At 46.4% G+C, this 19,219-nt stretch overlaps 1 protein-coding gene across 2 annotated transcripts in view; it reads right to left on the bottom strand.

The window, feature by feature from the left end:
• The window catches only part of PHF12 (PHD finger protein 12), a 32,088-nt gene extending 13,401 nt beyond the window's left edge, over positions 1–18,687 (bottom strand). The window contains exons 1-6 of one of the 2 annotated variants that reach the window (XM_005525773.3): positions 18,518–18,687; positions 18,018–18,199; positions 3,772–3,844; positions 1,849–2,236; positions 1,191–1,311; positions 104–236 (exon numbers count right to left, since the gene is read on the bottom strand). In XM_005525773.3, the coding sequence (XP_005525830.1) occupies positions 104–236; positions 1,191–1,311; positions 1,849–2,236; positions 3,772–3,844; positions 18,018–18,199; positions 18,518–18,583 (963 nt within the window). In that variant the 5' untranslated portion in view covers positions 18,584–18,687. Of the gene's footprint in view, positions 1–103; positions 237–1,190; positions 1,312–1,848; positions 2,237–3,771; positions 3,845–5,065; positions 5,303–18,017; positions 18,200–18,517 lie in introns of those variants that run through there. The other variant, XM_088066126.1, reaches the window with a different exon arrangement.
• Positions 18,688–19,219: the final 532 nt, after the last annotated feature.

Genomic DNA, 19,219 nt, shown 5'->3' with positions numbered 1-19,219 from the left:
AGCTCAGAAGCTGTTTTACATTTGTTGTGCTTTGTCCTTTAACGGACCTGCCACGTTCCACTCCAACATCCGGTTACCATACTGCAATCATAGTCCTGCTTACCACCACGTGTTCTATGTGATTTGGGCACATCCATCTACCCAGAGGCATGGCAGTAAGCGGTGGCTCCAGACAATCCATATGGAACAGGAGTGGGCAATAATCACACTGGATTAGAGGTGCCACTCTGCAACTCCTGAGAAGAGAGAGCCAAATCTTATTCCCCATACAGAGGATAAACAGAACATTCAGGCAAGCTTGGCTGCCCACTTCAGTTTATCCTCTACACTGCTGTTTGCACCAAAAAGTAGGATTTCTGATTTGTAACTTGATCTGTATGGAGCTTCTTCAAGACCCACTCAAGGTAAAAGCCTTTATTTGAAGCAAAATTCAGAGATCAAAAGGAAATCTCAGATTTAGGTAATCAGAGGTTTCCGTAGAGGAATTGTGTGTGATGTTGGGATGTGTACATCAACAAGATATTCTCAGAAGAAGTCTCAAACTCCAGAAAAACATCTGAATCCCCAGGCTTTAAAAAAGTCTGCTCTATGACATCATCACCTGTTCTCCACAAAAGCCCACCTGAGTCCCCATTCCACTTTGAGAAAATCACTGTGACTGGGTTTCTGAAATAAAGGTTTCATTTTCACTGACATTTTGAATTGGGATTGATCTATGTATTTTTTTATGCAGTGTTACAAAACCCATCAGTATTTTGTACTGTTTTTCAGATTTACAATTTCAGCACAATATTCCTATTTGCCTTGGGCTTATAAATCTTTCAGCAGATTTCTATTTTCTAAAGGTCACCTCCTCACACACTTCCTTCACAAACCATAAACAAACATCTCCATTCACTAAACCACCATACTTTAGAATATTTCTTTGCAGAAAAACACTGAAGACAAGATGGCTCAATTTTGTCAATCTTCAGGCTACGTTTCAGAACCCTTTACAGATGGACCTACACTTGCTGTGGTTAAACACCTGTTATTTAGCGAAGATGAATATTCTCTCATTTGTTTAGATGTAACTAAGTAATGAAGGAGAATGGAAAAGGAAACAGGTAATCTACTTTTTTCAGCAAGAACTTTGCTCCTGTGAAGGCTGCAGCTACACTGAACAGCTTCCCTGGAAGAACAACAGGTACCTGTTGCATGTGAAGCAGACCTTCACCGGCAAGGGAACCAAACCATTGTGGTCTAACTCATGTTGCGCCTTCTTGACATTCTTTCCTGTGGTTTCTTCCTTTCTCCTCCTCTTACTAGTACCTGAAAAGGAAATTTTATAAAGCTTTGGGTTATCCACATAGCAGAGAATTGCCTTCTGGTAGATACATATAATCATCTCAGAAAAGTCAAAGATTGCTGCTTAAGGAACCTCCATCAACCACTAAATCTAGCCTTAAGTGACAGAGACTGTCTTTAAAGGCAGATATATTTCATACTTAGTAATTTCAGTGACATCCTATACATTTAGTCACTACTTTGTTACTGTATTATGGCATCATAAATCAAAAATCAAGTATTTTGACGGCTGGTTTTTTTTTCATATTGATGGTCTAGACCAAGGTGAGAAAAACAAGCATCTATCACAAGTCCTAATGGACATGGTGTGTAGTTGCAGTGTCCCCACAGCTCAGATTTGAAAGGCACCTGCTGCTAGGCAGCTGGAGGAGAGCCAGAGGTACCCTCTGCTTTCACCAGCTAGCACCACTGGAGCCACAGCTATCACAGAGTCAAGAGAAAAGATGGCAGCAGGATGCAACTGCAGACATCTTTGCTAACACCAGACAAGGCCCTGCTCACCTGGAAGTGCTGTGGTGCAGGTCAGTTCATTCGGCAGCTGGAACTGCGTTGGGTTCCTTTCCATGGCAGCAGCAATAAGAAGCTCAAAGGGTCGCTTCAGCTGGGGCTGCCCACAGTCCATTTCTGCAATGGCAGAGTCATCATCCACGTCAATTATGTCCTCATCGACATCATTCTGTTCTGAGTTGGGGGTCTCGGTGCTGGCATTGGATGTGGGAGTGCCAGGCCGGCTTGCTCTCCTTTCCAAGATCCTGGCATGCGCATTAGCCCTGATGCTGCTGCTAGACCTGTCCAACAGGTCTGCGTCACTGGTGGGGGAGGTGGTCCTTTTCCCAGATTTGTCCACCAATCCATTTACCTGCCCCAGCTCTTTCTTCTGTTCTCGCTTCTGCACGACATGAATAGGCAGGCTTATCATGGAGGCCACAAACAAAGCACATCAACCTTGACAAATATGTGATTGAAGACAAACAGCATCTGAAAATGCTTGAGCCACTCACTACAACTTCCCCCTTGAAGTCATTAGAGCCTCGATCAAGAACAGTCTGGTGGCAGATAAGGTACAGGTGACAGAACAGCTGAAGAGAATCAAGCATGGGGAAGAACATTACCAGGTGTCTCTCCTTTCAGGGTAACTTGAGTCCAGATCAGGACAGATCAGGACAACATTTCACAGCATCTAGTCTTAAACACTTGACAAATCAAACAACTGTTTACTTTGCTACCAACACTGAGAAACTCCACAGCAGACTGTTCACTGTTGATGCATTTTACTAACCCTGGCACTGCGTACAAACCCATCAGGGATTGAGAAGGTCAGATTGACAATACAAGCACAACATACAAACAACACTTTGCTATTTCCTGATGACAGGTATCTTGAACAAGGTGCACCAGAAGAAAACTATAGATTGCCATCACTACAAGACTCATTTTGCAACAGGAGGAGATGCTGCATGACCTGAGATGGGCAACCGTGCACTGCTCCAGTGCTTAACAGCATCACCCATATGGAGGAATCAATCTACTCCATCACTAACACGGTCTGCAAAGGGAGCAAAGTGTTTTTAGGCAATTTTTAAAATAGAAAATTTGGGGATTTTCTCCTTTTCTCTTTCTTTTTACTTTATTTGTTTTTTGATTTGTGACCTTCATTTCTATTGTTGGCAGATGGCTGAACAGTACCCTGGAAACATAACAAGGCAATCACAAAAGGCTGAGCACACAGTTTTCTTCCAATCTGTTTTGGGTGTCACTTCAAGGGAACAGTTGCTAGATAGCCTGGTGCAGTTTCTAAACCCTCTGCTACACAGCCTTATGTGGTCACAGCAATAAGAGGTTACATTGTGCAAGACAGCTTCCTGGAGAAAGAGCATCAAGGCAAAAAAAAGACAAGCTATGATCTTGCCCACTCATCTCCTCCCCATCCTGTTCAACAGCCCAGGAAATCAGAACTCACAGTGATTTCACCCTCTGCTGATGTACAACTGCTGTGAAGTCATTCTTCTAAAATACACACATTAACTAGAATCACAGCCCTGATGGCAAAGCTGTATTAACGAGACTCCTGTTCTGCCTGTAGACAGCTCACCTCCTTGAGCACAGGAGCCATTCCCATTTCCTCTGGGCCCCAGCTCTCCCTCCTTTCCAGAAATGGGAGGAAGGAGAACAATTTAAAAGGTATCAGGCACTTTATCAGTTTTACCTCCTATTAGTGAGGTTAAAATATCATGCGGGTCTCACCAAGACCCCTTAGGGTTCTTTAAGCCCTTTCCTAACAAAGCCCTTTGCAAACGTGAGCACAAAGAAGCAGCTCTGCTTCTCTAAGTACACATGAAGGGAGAGGCAGGTATTAACCCAGGATTCAGGTTTCAAATGGCCAGTTGGAAGGGCAGGGACTGTGTCTGTTTTGAGAGGCTTTACCTTGCGGCGTACGGTGCAGCGGTGGCACATCCACTCCCCCGGAGGCAGCATCTCCTCGCTGAGCGGAGGGTTGCTACAAGAGAAACACAAAGCAAAGCTTTACTGTTATTTACTGTCATTTCTGGAACTCTTCTCACGTACACAGCCAGAGTCAGGGTAGCTCTGCAGTTCCACGCCCAGGCACTTCCTTTTATTTATGGTGAAGCTCCCTGGATTTGCTCTCCCATACATCCACTTAGCCAGACACCTCCAAGAAGCCAGTCTTCCATGACACCCATCTCAGCTCCACGGTTTCAGAGCACTCAGACTCGAACAACAAAGATAAACAGAAGATTCACTGGTGTGCCACACACATACCTCCCCCCCCAACATCACACTGCCTTCAATAACTTGATTACTCCATATGAGATCACACAGATTCCTGTGCAGCAAGCAATACATCCAGGCATTTCCATCCTTTGCATTTGCAGGGAGACCAACTGAACAAGCTGCCATGAGGTCTACCCACCACCTCCCATGTACTCCATCCCTGAGCACACTTACTTAATGGTGGAAACCACCTTCTATATTAAGACAACCCAAATACTCTAAAAAGTGTCACCATATACAGCTTGCCTTGGCTATGAAGCACAGGATACATCCTACTCACATGGATCTGCACTTACTATAAAAGCTGTATCACAGTGAAATGACATTCTCATTTTGATGCTAGAAATAAACCAAAGCAAATTAGATGAAGGAGTAAGGAGAACTATTTTGAGAAACACTTTTCCCCAGTAAAAGGCAGAGCAGCATATGTTAGATGATACCTTCCTTACAGATCCTACTACTAACTCAAGTACTTTCCAACACCCCTTTATCATTAAGATTTGTTATTTGAGCAAACTGCTGACTATGGCAGGGAAAATGTACCTGCTGGCAAAAACCAGCCATTTACCATGCAGTGTGGCTTAAGATAATACTTTAAAAGTTCTCTTGACTTTTGCTAGAGGCAGCTGCTTAGCAAGTCTGCTCTCTTGTGCTGAACATGCAGATGCAGGATCTGGAAGCTCCATTTCCCACTGACTGGGAAACAGATTTCAAGGATCCACTGGGACTGACTGGGTTACAAGGGGATCAAGAACTACAGTAGCTTTTAAGACTGGCCCAAGAAAGCCACACAAGCATGGGAAGCTAGATGTGGTTCATGGCAGGAGTCCCTATACTGTTTATTACATCTACAAATATCAAACCAAATCCAAGTTAAGCTTTCCAGTCTCCAGCCCTGACAAGCCAGGGAAGATAAGATGCATACTTGCTGGCCAGGAAGAGCTGTGCTTTGCAGCAAAGGGAGAGGCTGTCTTCCTCGAGAATCTTGCTCCTAGCACAGGGAAATGGCACAGGATCCCAGCCCAGGCTCCCAAGCCTGGACTGTGAAAACAAACACACTTCCTTTGTTTGAACAGAGTCCCGGCGAGCCTTGCCCCGAGCTCGCCCGTGTGCCAGCGACAGCCTCTGCAGGTACCGCAGCCATCCGGGGTCACGCTCCCTCTTGCAACACTGTGCCTGGAAGACTGAAGGAAGAACACAGCAAGAACCAAGCTGGTAATAACCTCAGCATTTCTGGTGTCAGGCTCTGGGGAATTGAGTAGAGCCAACACATCTGGCAGCCATTTTGAGGAGGAGTGCAGGGTTTCAGAGGCCTCCGTGTTCCAGGCACTCCAGAAACGCAGCACTCTGCATATATGCACTGAAATACCTGCAGCTTATGTTTCTCATTTCCTGGAGGGCCTGGATGAACAAGAGATCAGGCTCTACATGAGAGCACCAAAGCCTCCACTACCGGCTGCTTCACCTCAAATATTTGGATGAAGCAGTAACTCTCTGCCCCAAACTAATCTTTTGCTAACAGAAGCAGGGAGAGGGGGTGGAAGGAGGAGAGTAACAAATGATCCCTGTGTGCTCGGTGCAGCATAAATCCATGCTGAATCCTAAGGTGCATCCTGCAATAGCTCAGGTTTTACTCTTGCTAGAAAACGAGCTCTTAGATCTGCATCTACAGCAAGAACAGATTCATCTGGCCCATTCCCCTTTCCCCTCCCAACACCCCAGGGCAAAAAACCCACAGACTTTGATTTGTTTCTAGTGAAATTTCACCCTCTGAAGCTCCTGATGAGCATGCCTGAACCGCTGGGAACACGTCTGCCCCATCCTGACACACAGCGTGCCAGGGATCCACACGCTGCCAGACGCCTCTGGTTATTTGTTTTAACTGTTACCTCAACCTTATGCATTTTACAATGAAACAATTAAAACCACGGTGAACCAAGAGAGATGCCTGGAAGAGTCAGAACAGGTTTCTTCTTCAAGTGTGTATGCTATTGTCCCATTTGCTGGGTTTGAACCATGAAATCCTACATACGCTGTACTATTAAAGAAGCATTTTAATGAATGCTGCTACCCAAAGGCCTGTGGAAGGAGGGGGAAAGATTCGTTTCAGAGCAGCAGCAAGGTTTTAGCGCTCAGACAAGCCTCCTGAGGTTTTCTGCTCACTGTCAGGGCCTAGCTGCAATAGCAAGTGTATTAAAAGACTGATTCTGCCTCTCCTGGTTAATGAACTGTTCATCAAGGCAGCTCACCATGCTAACAAAGACTGATGAAGGCTGCTCCTGCACTGCTGGCCTCGCAGCAAGCAGAGAGCATTGCCTGGGTCTCAGCAGAAAGCCAGGGAAGTGCTAAAGAATGCTGTTTTAATTGACTAGGTATGACCACATTCTTCAACCTTTTACTGTAAGCATAAAAGAAACGGATTTTTAAATCTGAGCAAGATACTTGATCTTCATAAGCAAGGTAAGAATTAGCACTTTGGCAAGAGCACCACAGCCCTTTTCTCCCTATCTTTCATGGGTTCATTAGCATGCACAGCTCCAGCCACCAGTGTTTGCTGCCAACAGGACCTGGAATTGTACAGCTCCCACTTTATCTTCGGTTACAACACATCTCCTTTCAACTACACACCAGTCAGTTGCGCTTTTCAGTACAATTTCACTAACCCTTCATTTCAGAAAGTTTCCCCTTCTGTCATCACAGACAAGAGTGGTGGCCTCTGCTGTTTACCTGGGGGGTTTGGTGTGACCCAAATCTAACCTGCCTAGCAGAACGTGTTTCTGCATTTAAGACAAAGACAGCTCTGAAAAACACAGGCTGACTTGAAAATACCTGGAAGACTAACTCATACAAAGCCTCTGAAAATTAAAGGGGATGTTTACCACTGCCTAGTCAAAACCCACTACACCGACTACAAAGTCAATTGCCATTTAATATCTGTCTCATGGCCTTTTCTGAAAAAGTTAAAGATCTCCCGAAATTCCTATCAGGTGGATTGTCAAGCATTGCTCTGCCATGATCAGAGCACAATGCTCTATCCCTTAAATAAAACTTAAATGGCTATGACAAAATAAAAAAATCTTCAAGAGCATATTAGGAGTTTTTATCAAGAAAACAATAGCATGAAGCCACTTAGCTTTTCAATTTCACACTCTGGGGCTCTCATACATCAGAAGCCTGTTGTCAAGTCCAAATCCTGTAATTACTCCTCACTTTGCTGACCTCAATAAATAGGTAAACAAATGCTCCAAGGAATGGAACCTTCTCCAATACAAACTGGGCCGAAGCTCTCAAAGGAACCAGTTATAAGCAGACCTGAGGTTATTTACACACTGCATTCCTGGCCATCTTGCGTCAAAGGCACGTTGACACTACTTTTGGACCCACCAGGATACAGCCAGCTACCAGCCGGGTTAATAGTGGCAGGAAAACAAACCAGTGCCTGGTGAAGCTTTCACATCAGTTGTTTTCAACAATCAGACTTAAATATTTTTTTTTTCTGCACAGAGGAAAAATAGTAACACTGTGAAAAAATGCAGGTAAGCACATTTTTTCCTTCTCAGGAAACTTAATTAACTGACCAAGACTCAATGACAGGATGATAATGAAGGATGCTAGATATGTTTGCCAGATAAGGGAAGAAGGCTTTTGGCTCTTCTATGGGACTCCTATTTATCCCTATGATGGATAGAGCTACAGCTGTTCCACCAGCTTCATAAAGAACAAGGCTCCCTGGCTTGCTACAGCAGGGCCTCAATGGCAGCTAAAACAAACCAGGAAACCAAACTCACTGTCAGGGCATTACAAGAGCCCCATTGATAAACAGGGAAAGTTGCATCATTTACAAATTCAGCTCTTTGGAACATTTTTACTGTGCCCAAGTTACACACTTCTGCTGACAGCTGCTCCCAAACCCGGCTGGAGAAGGACACCTGGAACCTTGAGCCTCTACCTTAGACAGAATAAAACCACACCAAACAAGCCAACAGCTGCAGCCTGTGGCGAGTTCCTCCCCACTGCAACTCCCTTACCTTCCTCTTTTACTCTTGCATCAACACAAAGCTTCTGAAGACAGAAGTCAGATTTCAATTACCTTAAAGGTGGTTATTAGGAATACTATCCACTCCCTCCTCTCTTCCACTGTTATTCCTCAAATTATTCAGTGAAGTTTCCAAGTTCTGCTCATTAACATGGATAAATTGTGACACTTAGCTTACAAGAACAATCTTCCTGAAAAAGCCAAAGATTTCTCAAGCACCAATGTAGAGACCACCAAACTTAAGCCCAGCATAATTTTTTTTTCTTTATAGACCTCTAAGCATGACCCGATCACATTAACAGTTCCAGCAACTTTCTGGCCTCAATTAGGCTCACACTGTTTACAAGTTATACCTATTTTAAGCCAGCAGCATAATTCACATTAACTACAGAGCATCACCCACTATACTTCTACCTGTGGTGCAACAACTGAGGGAACCTGTGAAAAAAGCTTGACAGCAGGCAGCATACCTTTGTTTACACTGAAGTGAGTCTTGAGCATGGACATAAGTTCTAAATCAATAACATCCAGCGAAGACTCCTGAACACCACCAAACAGGTCAGAACATAATTATTTTGGCTGCCACTATGCAAGGAAGGGAAGCAAAATGACCGCTTCACAGGTCACCAATCATCCCATCATCTGGAACACTGCATCTGCTTACCATGCATCTTTCCAACAGCATGGCCAGAGCTGGAAATAAGGGTTCAGCAACAGACAGAAAACAGAAGCAGGATTAAAACACCATTATATGGGCAGACAGTGAGGAACAAGATGTAACCGAGGGAAAAATAAAGGTACACTACACTATCTACACGATGCTACAAGGGTGGAGGAAGACTTGAACTCTTAAAGGTTTAAGCATTGCTGGTTATGCCAGATCCCAAAATTTCCCTCACTGTGTGCTTATTTTTACCATCTAGACCTGCCAGTGTTCAACATTTCAAAGGCTTGGCCAGCAGTCCCAGTCTCTGGCAGCAGCACCACCGTGCTCCTAAGAACCAGGTACTCTTTTGTGAGTGTACATAAATTTTGTGAGTTCTGTGAATTTCAGTGCCAAGGAACTTATTTACTTGAATCCATCAAATCACTCTTGCTACTCCCATACTGAGAAGAGAACCTCATGGAAGCAGGTGTTTATCTACCTTACCTCAGCTCCCTTCCTGCCTTCACTGGGGGTCTTGCCTCCTCCCTGTGCCCTTGTACACAGGCAATCCTGAGGTTCATGGGCAATCAGGGAAGTTTCCTCCAAGGCCTGAAGTAAAACTTTTTTGCCTCCAACCTGACAAGCAGAAGGGTCCAATAAACTGGATAAGCTGCATGTAAACATGTGATCCCCTGATGTAATTAGTAACTTCTATTTATAGAAAGAACGTGGCCCACAGAGACCATTCCCTAGACAACCTGTTAGTTATTACCCTCATTAATGTCCAGCTGACAAAAAATTAAAGGAAGTATTGTTTAAGATATCAAATTTCCACACACAGGTAAGCATATACATATATAAAAATAAATATGCATTAAAAAGTGTATAATACCACCAGAACTGCAGTAGGTTTTTTGATTATTATTTTTTAATTAGTTTGACTGGTTATGGACTCTGATATTTGAGACATATTTGCCTAAGGAACCACCCAGCTTTGTATTTATAAGCAGAAACCATGGAAGTCAATAGGAAGACTTGTTGACTTTGAAAAATGTGGGTCAGACACAGAAATTCAGACATTTTGCACATCCTGAGTCCTATTTCTTTCGCAGGCATCACTCATGCCTCTGCTGCAGACAATAGTAACAATAGCCTGAATTCAATGTCCAGGTTCATTATTAAGTGTTCAGGTCTTTATAGCACCATCTTCTTAACAGATTAGAAGTCATCTTCTCAAAGCAGGATGACACACAGGGCAGCATCAGGGAAAAGAAAGGAGGCTGAGGAACAACACAGCCCTGGTGAGAATCACTTCATCCAATTCTGTCTTTAAAGAACAACAAATGAAGAGACATCTCTGGTGGGAAAAAAAATAATCAAAACACAGGTCTGAGAGGTTTCTGAGAAGTGAACACATTCAGCCCCAGCCATACTGAACGTGTTCAAAGGAGCAGGGGTGAAAGGACAGCAGCAAAAAGGTGGAAAAAGGGAAAGCAGCACATCAGAAGAGGATGAAGGGCAGACCCATAAAAGCAAAAGCATGAATTTGTCTTCACACAGGCACAAGTGAAGTGTAATTCTGACATCTACATGTGGACTAGGCTTTCCCAAGAATGCTGGGGAAGAGAGAAAAAAGAGCAGACAGAAATATCCACAAAAAAAACAACAAAAAAAAGCCAAACCAAAAAACCAAAACCTTAGTTCAGGGCATACATTCTTTTCTGCCTTTTCCAGATCACCTTCATATCTTGCTCCTGTTGCTATTCTAGATGGAGATCACTGGGAAGTTTGCATGATGCTATGCCCAAAGTCAGAGGCTGTACAGGCAGGTGTTTCACACCAATCACTAGTGCTTGCCAGAAATTCAGCATGCGGTTTTCAGCCTGCTAAATTGTATCCTCAGGCCAGTGCTTTCTGCAGGGTTCAAAGTCAGTAATCTCCAGCTCCATCTAGTTTGCTTCCAGTGATCGTGCAGAGCAGACGTCAGCAGAAATGGGTTAGAGTTGGGTTCAGGCACTCGATTCCCCCCAGCTGGCTGAGATGTTCTTTGCCTTTTGTGCTCAAGATCTGATACACCAACAGGAAGAATGATTTAAACAACTTTTTTTTTTTTTTTTTCTTTTCCCCACTTCATTTTTAGCTATAGGAAGCATTTACTCCATACCCTAAAAAGGTGTATGATTGCATTACAACTGGTATCTGTCAACCCCTTTATTAAACAGAAGCTACAATACTATTTTTACTCAGCTTACAGAGTTACTGGATACTGCAGTGTTCCTTCGAGGAAGCTGGGCAGACGTCTAGCGAGCAGTGGAGCTGGAGACAGCACAAATCGATTACTATAAGAAGGAAAAGCCAGCTCTGACAATCTGTGTCACAAAAATCACAAGTCTAGCCAGTAACCTGACGTGGCAAGATGCTTTTTGCTTACACTCACTTCTTTCATACCCCTGTAACAAAGCCATGTTATATCCCCAGATACATTTGCATTTTCACAAGTCCAAGAGAACTTCCTGACTGGTTTAAAAAAAATAAAATGGGTACATCCTTCTCACATAATTTATATTCCAACAGACAGCACTTCCTAAATATATTCTGACACTTGCTTTCAGGGAAATACACCTCTTTCCTACTCTGGAAGTAACTATTCCCTTTCTTTCACAGCAGATTCCTACTATATGTTACTGATTCAAAGATTAAGAAAGGCTGCAGAGCATTGGAAAAATTCAAGAACCTGACACGTACCAGTAAGTCAGTCTAGCAACAAAAGCAGTTTAACATCCACTAGTGTGCATCAATAAACAGAAGAATGTGTGTTACAGTTGAAAAACTGTTTCAGTATCGATGCTACAACTGAAATTTCAAATTGCTTCGGTCTTACACAGAGAAACACAGGAGTCATGCTCTCCTGCAGGTGCTCCTCATACCACCACAACAGCACCTACAACTCTTTTTTTAGTGGGGGGAAATGCCTGTTTGGTCCTGGTTCTTTCTAAAAATACACAGTTCTGTCACTGACAACTGCACAGAGGCACTCCCAACCCGGGGTGTCCTTCACACCTGTGATAAGGATGTACAGCCAGATGTCAGACACGCCAATTACCACAGCTTCCCTTTTACTACCCCACCTAAACACCATTCTGAAAAAGAGAAAGAGGAGAGAGAGAGAGAGAAAGAGGAGAGAGAGATAAAGAGAAAGAGGAGAGAGAGAGAAAGAGGAGAGAGAATAATTATGAGCTTTTTAAGATCTTGTGTAATAAACACAGTAGTCCCCCATTCCCAACTATCAGATCTGCTGGCGGCAGTACAATCCTAACAACACTGAGTCTGTATGTGATAAAAAGACATAAGGCGAGCTAAAAGAAGGTGAATATATTTATAAGATAGTGCCAAGATCTCCATAACAAACAGTCATTAGCAGATTAGTATTATGAATCTAATCCAATTAAGAATTTCCTTTGCAAATGCCTGGAGGAGCTGGAATTCCTCTGGGAAGACCTTTCCATGTTGTGAAAGGCTCCCATGAGTCATGCCTGCAGGCTGACATACCAGGAAAGACCAGCTCTGGAGCAGCAGGAACAAAGCAGTGAACCCCACCTCGAGCAAACCGCTGCAGCCTCCTGCTCCTGAGAATTCAACTCAAAAATGGACCTCACAGTGGTACAAAAAAAAAACTTTTCAGTTCCACAGGTTGTGGTCAACATAAAACTGGCACTTTCCTAAGCCAAGGTACTAAAACATGGAGAATTTTCCTTGTTCACAGTTTCCCACTGTGTCATTTTAAACAGCTTTGGAACAATGCGGGTGTTTGATATAACACCAGTCCATGCAGCAGCCACGTCTGAAGGCAAAGCCTAAGTTAAGTAGTTAAACATCCCCCTCCTTGGCTTTGAATCCTTGATTTTAGAATCCCAAAACCATGCTCCTACCACTCCACACTGATGTTGGGAACCGCAGCAGAGACCCACATCTCAATCCAAATCCCCAATTCTTGCCCACAACTCAAAATCTGCTCAAGCTCAGTTTAACACAAGCAACACCCACACACACAGGTGAGAGTGGTGGCCTGCAAGTCACCCAATCACAAGCTCATCAAATTCTTACTGTGAACAACTTGCTGAAGCCCTCAGCTGAAGTCCATAGATTTAGGTTGACCTTATCTGCCTTTGCATGGAGAAATTTAGCACAAAATAAGGAGACCGAAAAATCTCATTGGTACAACTTTGCTGAGCAGAGCTGCCAAGACTGATCATGTTACCGCATCTGCAGGCGCACACGCAGTGAACCCTCCACTGCCAGAAACCCAGTCAGAGCAATCACTTCCTCCTGCCTCAGGATCCATCCTAGGCTGGCTCCAAGGCTCCCAAAATATCAGAAGCAAAGATAGATAAAAACAAAAGTTGGAGTTTTTTAAAAGCATATACTTAAACCAATATTGTTTTAACAAAGTATCTGTTAAGATACATATATTTAAACTTTGGGAATGGAACAGCTTACTCTAACCTTCAATATGCAATTACATAAATATTAAAGTAGGGGTTTGCCAGTCATTTATTGCTAAAAAAACCCCAAACAAACAGAAAGCCTCACAATAAAAACTTTCTGCACTTAAAACAAGCGATGTTTTGAAGCTGTGATGTATTCAATGCTCTGAAATTCTGCTCCTAGACACTATTAGGTAGGAAGTTTGCTTCTCCAGCACCTTCCTGGATATCCTGCTACTCCTTGCAGCAGGAGATGCCTCAGACCATTCTAATGGCCACCTGAACTACAGGAGGCAGCCCAAGATGACCATTAAGGGAAGGATTAACTCAGACAATAGACTGGCCATTGTTTCGCTCCCCTCACAGACTGCATATTAATGTAAAAATCCAAAGCTAGAACAAATGCCAAAGATAAAGCAGGGCATTTTAGACTGAATACGTTGGAGAGTTATTGATGTCCTACCAGCCAAACACAACTTTTTTCCATTCTTTGCTCGAAGCACTAAAACAATGTGACTCATAGAAAACACCAAAACTCTAGTTTAGTTTCCTCTGCTGCACTCTGCAGCTGTTACTCCTGCTCTTCAACACCAGCACTTGGATGAAGACTGAAAAATTTGAGTTTAATAGAGCCAAACACTGCAAGTATAAACACAAGGAGGTGTTGCAAAAAGTTTGGTGGAGGTAGCAGGCCCCAGTACGGACACAACATACTTCTCCCAGCACAGCAGCGAGGAAGCCCAGCTACCAGGAACCGTTTTGCTGGGTAGTGCCATAAAACTGGTACTGTCATTTACATAACTGGTCAGCTTTAAGAGACTGAGGTCACTCTGCCATGCCAGCAGAGCTGTACAGCCAGCAGCATGAGTTCTTACAAGAGGGACTTGAACCACAGCATTCAGTGAGGTTTGTGCTTTTGGGCTCCTCCAACCAGAAACTCAGGCAGGGAGACTTTTTAAAAAAACAAAAAGAGAGAGAAAAAAAAAACAAACACAAAACTGTTCTGTGTTGGTTTTCCCTCCTGTTGTCACTCCCCTCCCCCAGCTTGTTAACTAAACTTTTCCTCTCCCGGGGATCTTTCTAATCCTTAGTAATGAATTTGCAGCATCAGTCACTTTGCAAACCCGCTTCAATATGAATCAAGTTTACTACAAGATCAAGAAAACACAGGGAATTCTAACAATCACATTGCCAGGAGGAGGATATAAATAGAAAAGAAGTAGCACTGGAAAATTGGTTTTCAATCATGTAAAGAAGGAGCGTGCACCATACCCGGGGGCCTGGGCTAAGGCAGAACATCAGGATGGAAATGCACTCTGCAGAACCAAACACCAACTTCAGAGCTAAAAATCCCACATCCTGTTTTCAAGAATTACTAGGGACCCAAAAAAACTCTCTCTGTAAATTCAAACCTGAAGAGAGTCACCTGACTGTGACATTAATCCGAGTATGTTGAAACTAAGTATCTGGCAGGGATTTCACACTTGCCTGTATCCCTCCCACCAGGCCACTTTATCTGCAGCTGGGCTGGAATCCTCCCCACCCATGGCCTCCCAGAGCACCCATAGCAGCTTTACACTGAACTAGTGACTCCAAAACCGAGTTGTGGGAAGAGCTGACACCCCACCAGATGAATTGGGAAGTCACTTCCACCCACATCAATTCAGGAGAGCAGTCATTCCACGGTGTATCAACAAACTTGTTATTTACCACCTCAGATGTGTAATACTATCAGACTCGGAAAGTTTTGTGAGTTTTGGCCAGGTGCCTTCCGTTTTCCACGGAGGACAACAGGTTTAAGTGCTCAACTGAAGTTAAGGCCAACTGCTGAAGTTTGAGGGTCACACACTTGCATATTGCATAGCAAAGCCAACTTTCTCACTACAGAATTAAACAACTTGATACAGAAGAACCTTCTCTACACAGGAAGGAGCAACATGAGTTCCTGGGAAGCTGAGCTGGGTTTGTCTCCAGATGACTGCATGACTTGTGCCAGTCATACCCCTGAAAATGCTTTCTTTTATAATATGGCCTCTCCCATACAGCTGTAATCAACTGATCACAAACCGTACACCAATTAAAAGCTACTTTTTAATTTTTGTTATGCTATACTGATAATAAAAGGTACTAAAGTGAATATGATTAATTAATCATATATAAATGCATGCATAATTAAATGATAATACCTGGTACTAAAGCTCACAATAAATATTCAGAGAACAGGTAAGCTGTCGACGCAAATCCGTTAGGGGCCCCAGTGGTGCTATTCAAGTGACTTAAACCAAGCCTTGCGTTACAGCTGCTATTCTTTAAATAAAAAAAAGGAGGCAGAAAGGAAGCTGCAAGTGCTGTCTTTATGCCTAAGTTTATATCCAGACTGGAAGTTTACTTTAAGCAAAATGTAGGAGGTAATGGGAAGACACATGAAAACAAAACCTGAGCATCCCTTTGACACAACCTAGGTCACCTGAAGGCCACAGCCAAGAGCCCAGCAAAGGTCCAGGAGGAAGGAGGCAGAACCAGGCCCAAGCTGGAAGCCTTTAGACAAAGCCTTTCCACACTGTGCCACCTCCCACAGCAGGTTCTGGGATACTGTCAAAGGGAATGCTTGAGAAAAGGCAGAAGAGGCGACAAATGGAGTGAAACAGAGTATTTAGAATTGCTTTTTCATTTCTTTTCTGAAGAGTGACTAGTTAGCGAAAGATACATATATATTATACATAATATTTTAATATAAATTTTTTATACAATTATAATGCAACTAACTCAGGTACAGTGAAGGCTTTAGAGGTATCTGAATTACCTGGTTGTTTCCCACTCGCTAACTACACAAACATCACCAAATTAAGCTATGAAATTTAGGCATGCACAAAGCAGTCTGATTTATGGTCAGACTTAACCAGGATTCAGAGTCAACTAGGACACTCTACAGCCTTAGGCACAGCTCTTCCATTCCAAAATGTGAAGTTTTAGCCATCACTCCAGCCTCACTAAGAGAATGCTCAGGATGTGTTTGGCTGCATCTGAAAGCAACTACACCCGGCAGAAGGAAAAAACCATCCTTAAATTAAAGCTCATCAAGGACACTGGATGAAAAATAATGATAATTACTATCCTCCTAGTAAATATTAGAGGATCTGCACTACCACCAGTAGCACTTCCTCAGGGTAGGAGGGATGATGTCATGGCTGCATGCTATAGCATTGTCGGGTTTGCCTGGCTACACGCTGCTAACGGGACACTCCCTTACAGAACTGTGACCACACACTCAGCTTCCCTGCTACCAGCAAACAGTTTAATAAGTATTCCGAGACCCTCAATTAGCATACAAATGCAGAAGAGCCAGTGAGCAAATGAAAATCAGAAAAAAGCAAAAAAAACCCCAAAAAACAACAGAGGGAGGGAAAAAAAGCGCAGAGAAGACAGCTGTAACAGGGTGGCAAACAAAGCTCCAAAGCATGAAAGAGAGAAAGGAATGTGGTTAAAAAATCTCCCCTAAGGAAGAATACTCTGTACTCCTAAGCTCCAGCTGTTTGACTTGCCCCACTCCCTCCTCCACTCCATTATCCACTCTGGCTGTGCTAATTTAACACAAACCCCCCGCCTATGTCAACTGTTGAAAGGGGAGATTTTGGCAAAGCGGCCTCAGATGCATCCAAGCTCCGGGTGCAGAAAAGGGAAAAACTTTGAGGTGGAAAGTTGAAGCGCTTTTGGCGTGGTGTCGCTTTGTGCTGGGAAAGCTTGGGAAGCTGTGAGGGAAGGCAGCCAAGAGCCCATCCTGCTTCAGCCTCCAGCACCTCGAGCTCTGCCACCGCTTCCACACGCATCTCGATTCCCAGCCGGTAGCCAGATTTGCATGCAGCAAGCTCTGCCTTCATGAACAAAGCCACACAACTCCCAGCAAGAGCACCCAACAGCCCTCCAGTTCACGGCAGACACCCCATGGATGAGACAAGCAGGTCGGAAGAGCAAGGAGGAAGGGAAAAAAGGAGGGAAAGGAATAAACCGAGCCAACGTTAAAGTCTGGAGGCCTGGATTTCCATGGGGAAGGTATTTTCATGTTTGAGATACTATAGGGAGCACTGCGAGGGTTTGGAAGTCATATATGCAGCCAAAATGGCGCTGAGAATAAAAATATAATTTAAAGGAAGGTCGCCATATTGTAAACAGTGAGGCAGGGAGACACAGAGACAGCAACCTCCATTATTCCCAGCAGCTGCAGCAGCACGGAAGCGCTGGGAACGTCAGGCCTGGTGCGGAGACGCCACCAGGGCTTCCCTCTCTCCAGCCAGGGCCCTCCGGAGGGTCCCCCCCAAGCCAGGCACCCTTGGAGAGGGGTGAGGTGGGGAAGTTCCCCGCTGGGGGCGGGGGGGCAGAAGGCCGGGCAGGGGCAGCACCAAGGCAGCCAGGCCACGCAGCCAGCGGCCTCGCTCCTCCTCCAGGCCTCTCGCCCGCTGCTCAGCACAAAAAGAAAGGAGGAGGGTGGACCCCCAACCCTCCAGAAAGCAGGCAGGGCAGGATTCACCTCGGCCGCTGTGGATTAGTCTCAGGAGGGACGGACCAGAGTGGGGTTTGCACCTCCTTTTTGTTCCTGTCTGCTCTAGCCGGCCTCACGTCCCCCCCTCTCCTCCCCAGGACCTAACGGGAAGCGGGAGCGGCCGGAGGGAAGGTGCTCCGGGCAGATCCGGAGGGAGAGAGCGCCAAGCCTTACCAGCACTGGAGGTGGAAAGCGGCGGGGCAGTGATCGCAGCACAGCAGATCCCCTCCTTCCTTGCAGCTATCGCAGCTATCGTGGTTAGTGGCCCTGCCACTTCGCCTGGGCTCCTTCTCGGGCCTCCTGCTCTTCTTCTCCCCATCTTCGCTCTTGGGGGGAGCCAGGAGGGCCTGGATTTGCTGCACATGCACACACAGACAGAGCGGGCTCTGAGGGGCTGCACGGACCCTGACCCAGAGCACTTCTCCCCGTGCCCGCCGGGGGGACAGCGGCCCTAAGCCCTCCGGGACGGGACCGGAGCGGGGACAGAGCCCCGGCCGAGCCCGCCCCGCCCGCCCCGTGTCCGGCAAGGCCTCTCCGGGGGCCGGGCGAGCTGCCTCCGTCCCTCCGCACTTCCTTGTAAGGCCACGGGGCTCCGGGGTGGGGGGGTTCCCTCGCCATCTTGCAGCCCCACTGCCTCCCCGGTCCGGCCCCCCCCGCCGCGTCCCGGGCCTCACCTCCATCAGCCCCCCGGAGGTGTCCAGGTCGTAGACGATCGTCTTGGTCTCCATCTTCTCCCACATTCATCCAGCCCAGGAGCGGCCCCGAGAGCCCCCCCCGTCGAGAGGGAGCGAGGCGGGGACGTGCGGCGGCCCCTCAGCGACGGCTCCGCGTCGAGGCGGCGGGGTGGGGGGGCGCGGCGCGGCGGGGGCGGGCGGGCGGCGGGGCCTATCCCACGGGCCGCTGCGGCTTGCGCGTCGTCCTCCTCCTCCTCCAGCCTTGCCGGGGGGCGGCCACGGGGGGCCCGACGCCCGCTGCCATTGCCGCGCAGGGGGTGAGTGGGTGAGGGAGGGAGGGGGCGGCGGCCCCGCGCCCGCCGCGGCCGCTCACGCACCGCGCACGCCCCGCGCACAGGCGGCGCCGACGCTCCGGGCCCCGAGCGCACGCGCACTCCGCGCCCCCGCCCCGCCTGCCTCGTGCGCATGCGCGCTCCGCGCCGCCCCCCGCGCCCGGACCTGGCGCGGCGGCGGGGGCGGGGGCGGCGGGGGCGGCGGGGCGCACGCGGAGCCGCTGCGCGTGCGCGAAACACCGCCCCGCGCGGCTCCGCCCCGCCCCGCCCCTGCTCAGCTTGGCTGCGCCCATTCTCCGCCCTCTTCTCGCGCAGGCGCGTAGCGGTCGTCACGTTCCAGGGAGCAGGCGGGGTAGCGGGGACGTCAGTG

This window comes from Pseudopodoces humilis, chromosome 23 (assembly GCF_049639895.1).
Source record: "Pseudopodoces humilis isolate 2021_Gansu_Grassland_sample_001 chromosome 23, ASM4963989v1, whole genome shotgun sequence".
Lineage (NCBI taxonomy): Eukaryota > Metazoa > Chordata > Aves > Passeriformes > Paridae > Pseudopodoces > Pseudopodoces humilis.
Note: the sequence above shows the minus strand (reverse complement) of the source record. Positions and strands in the feature narration are given on the sequence as shown.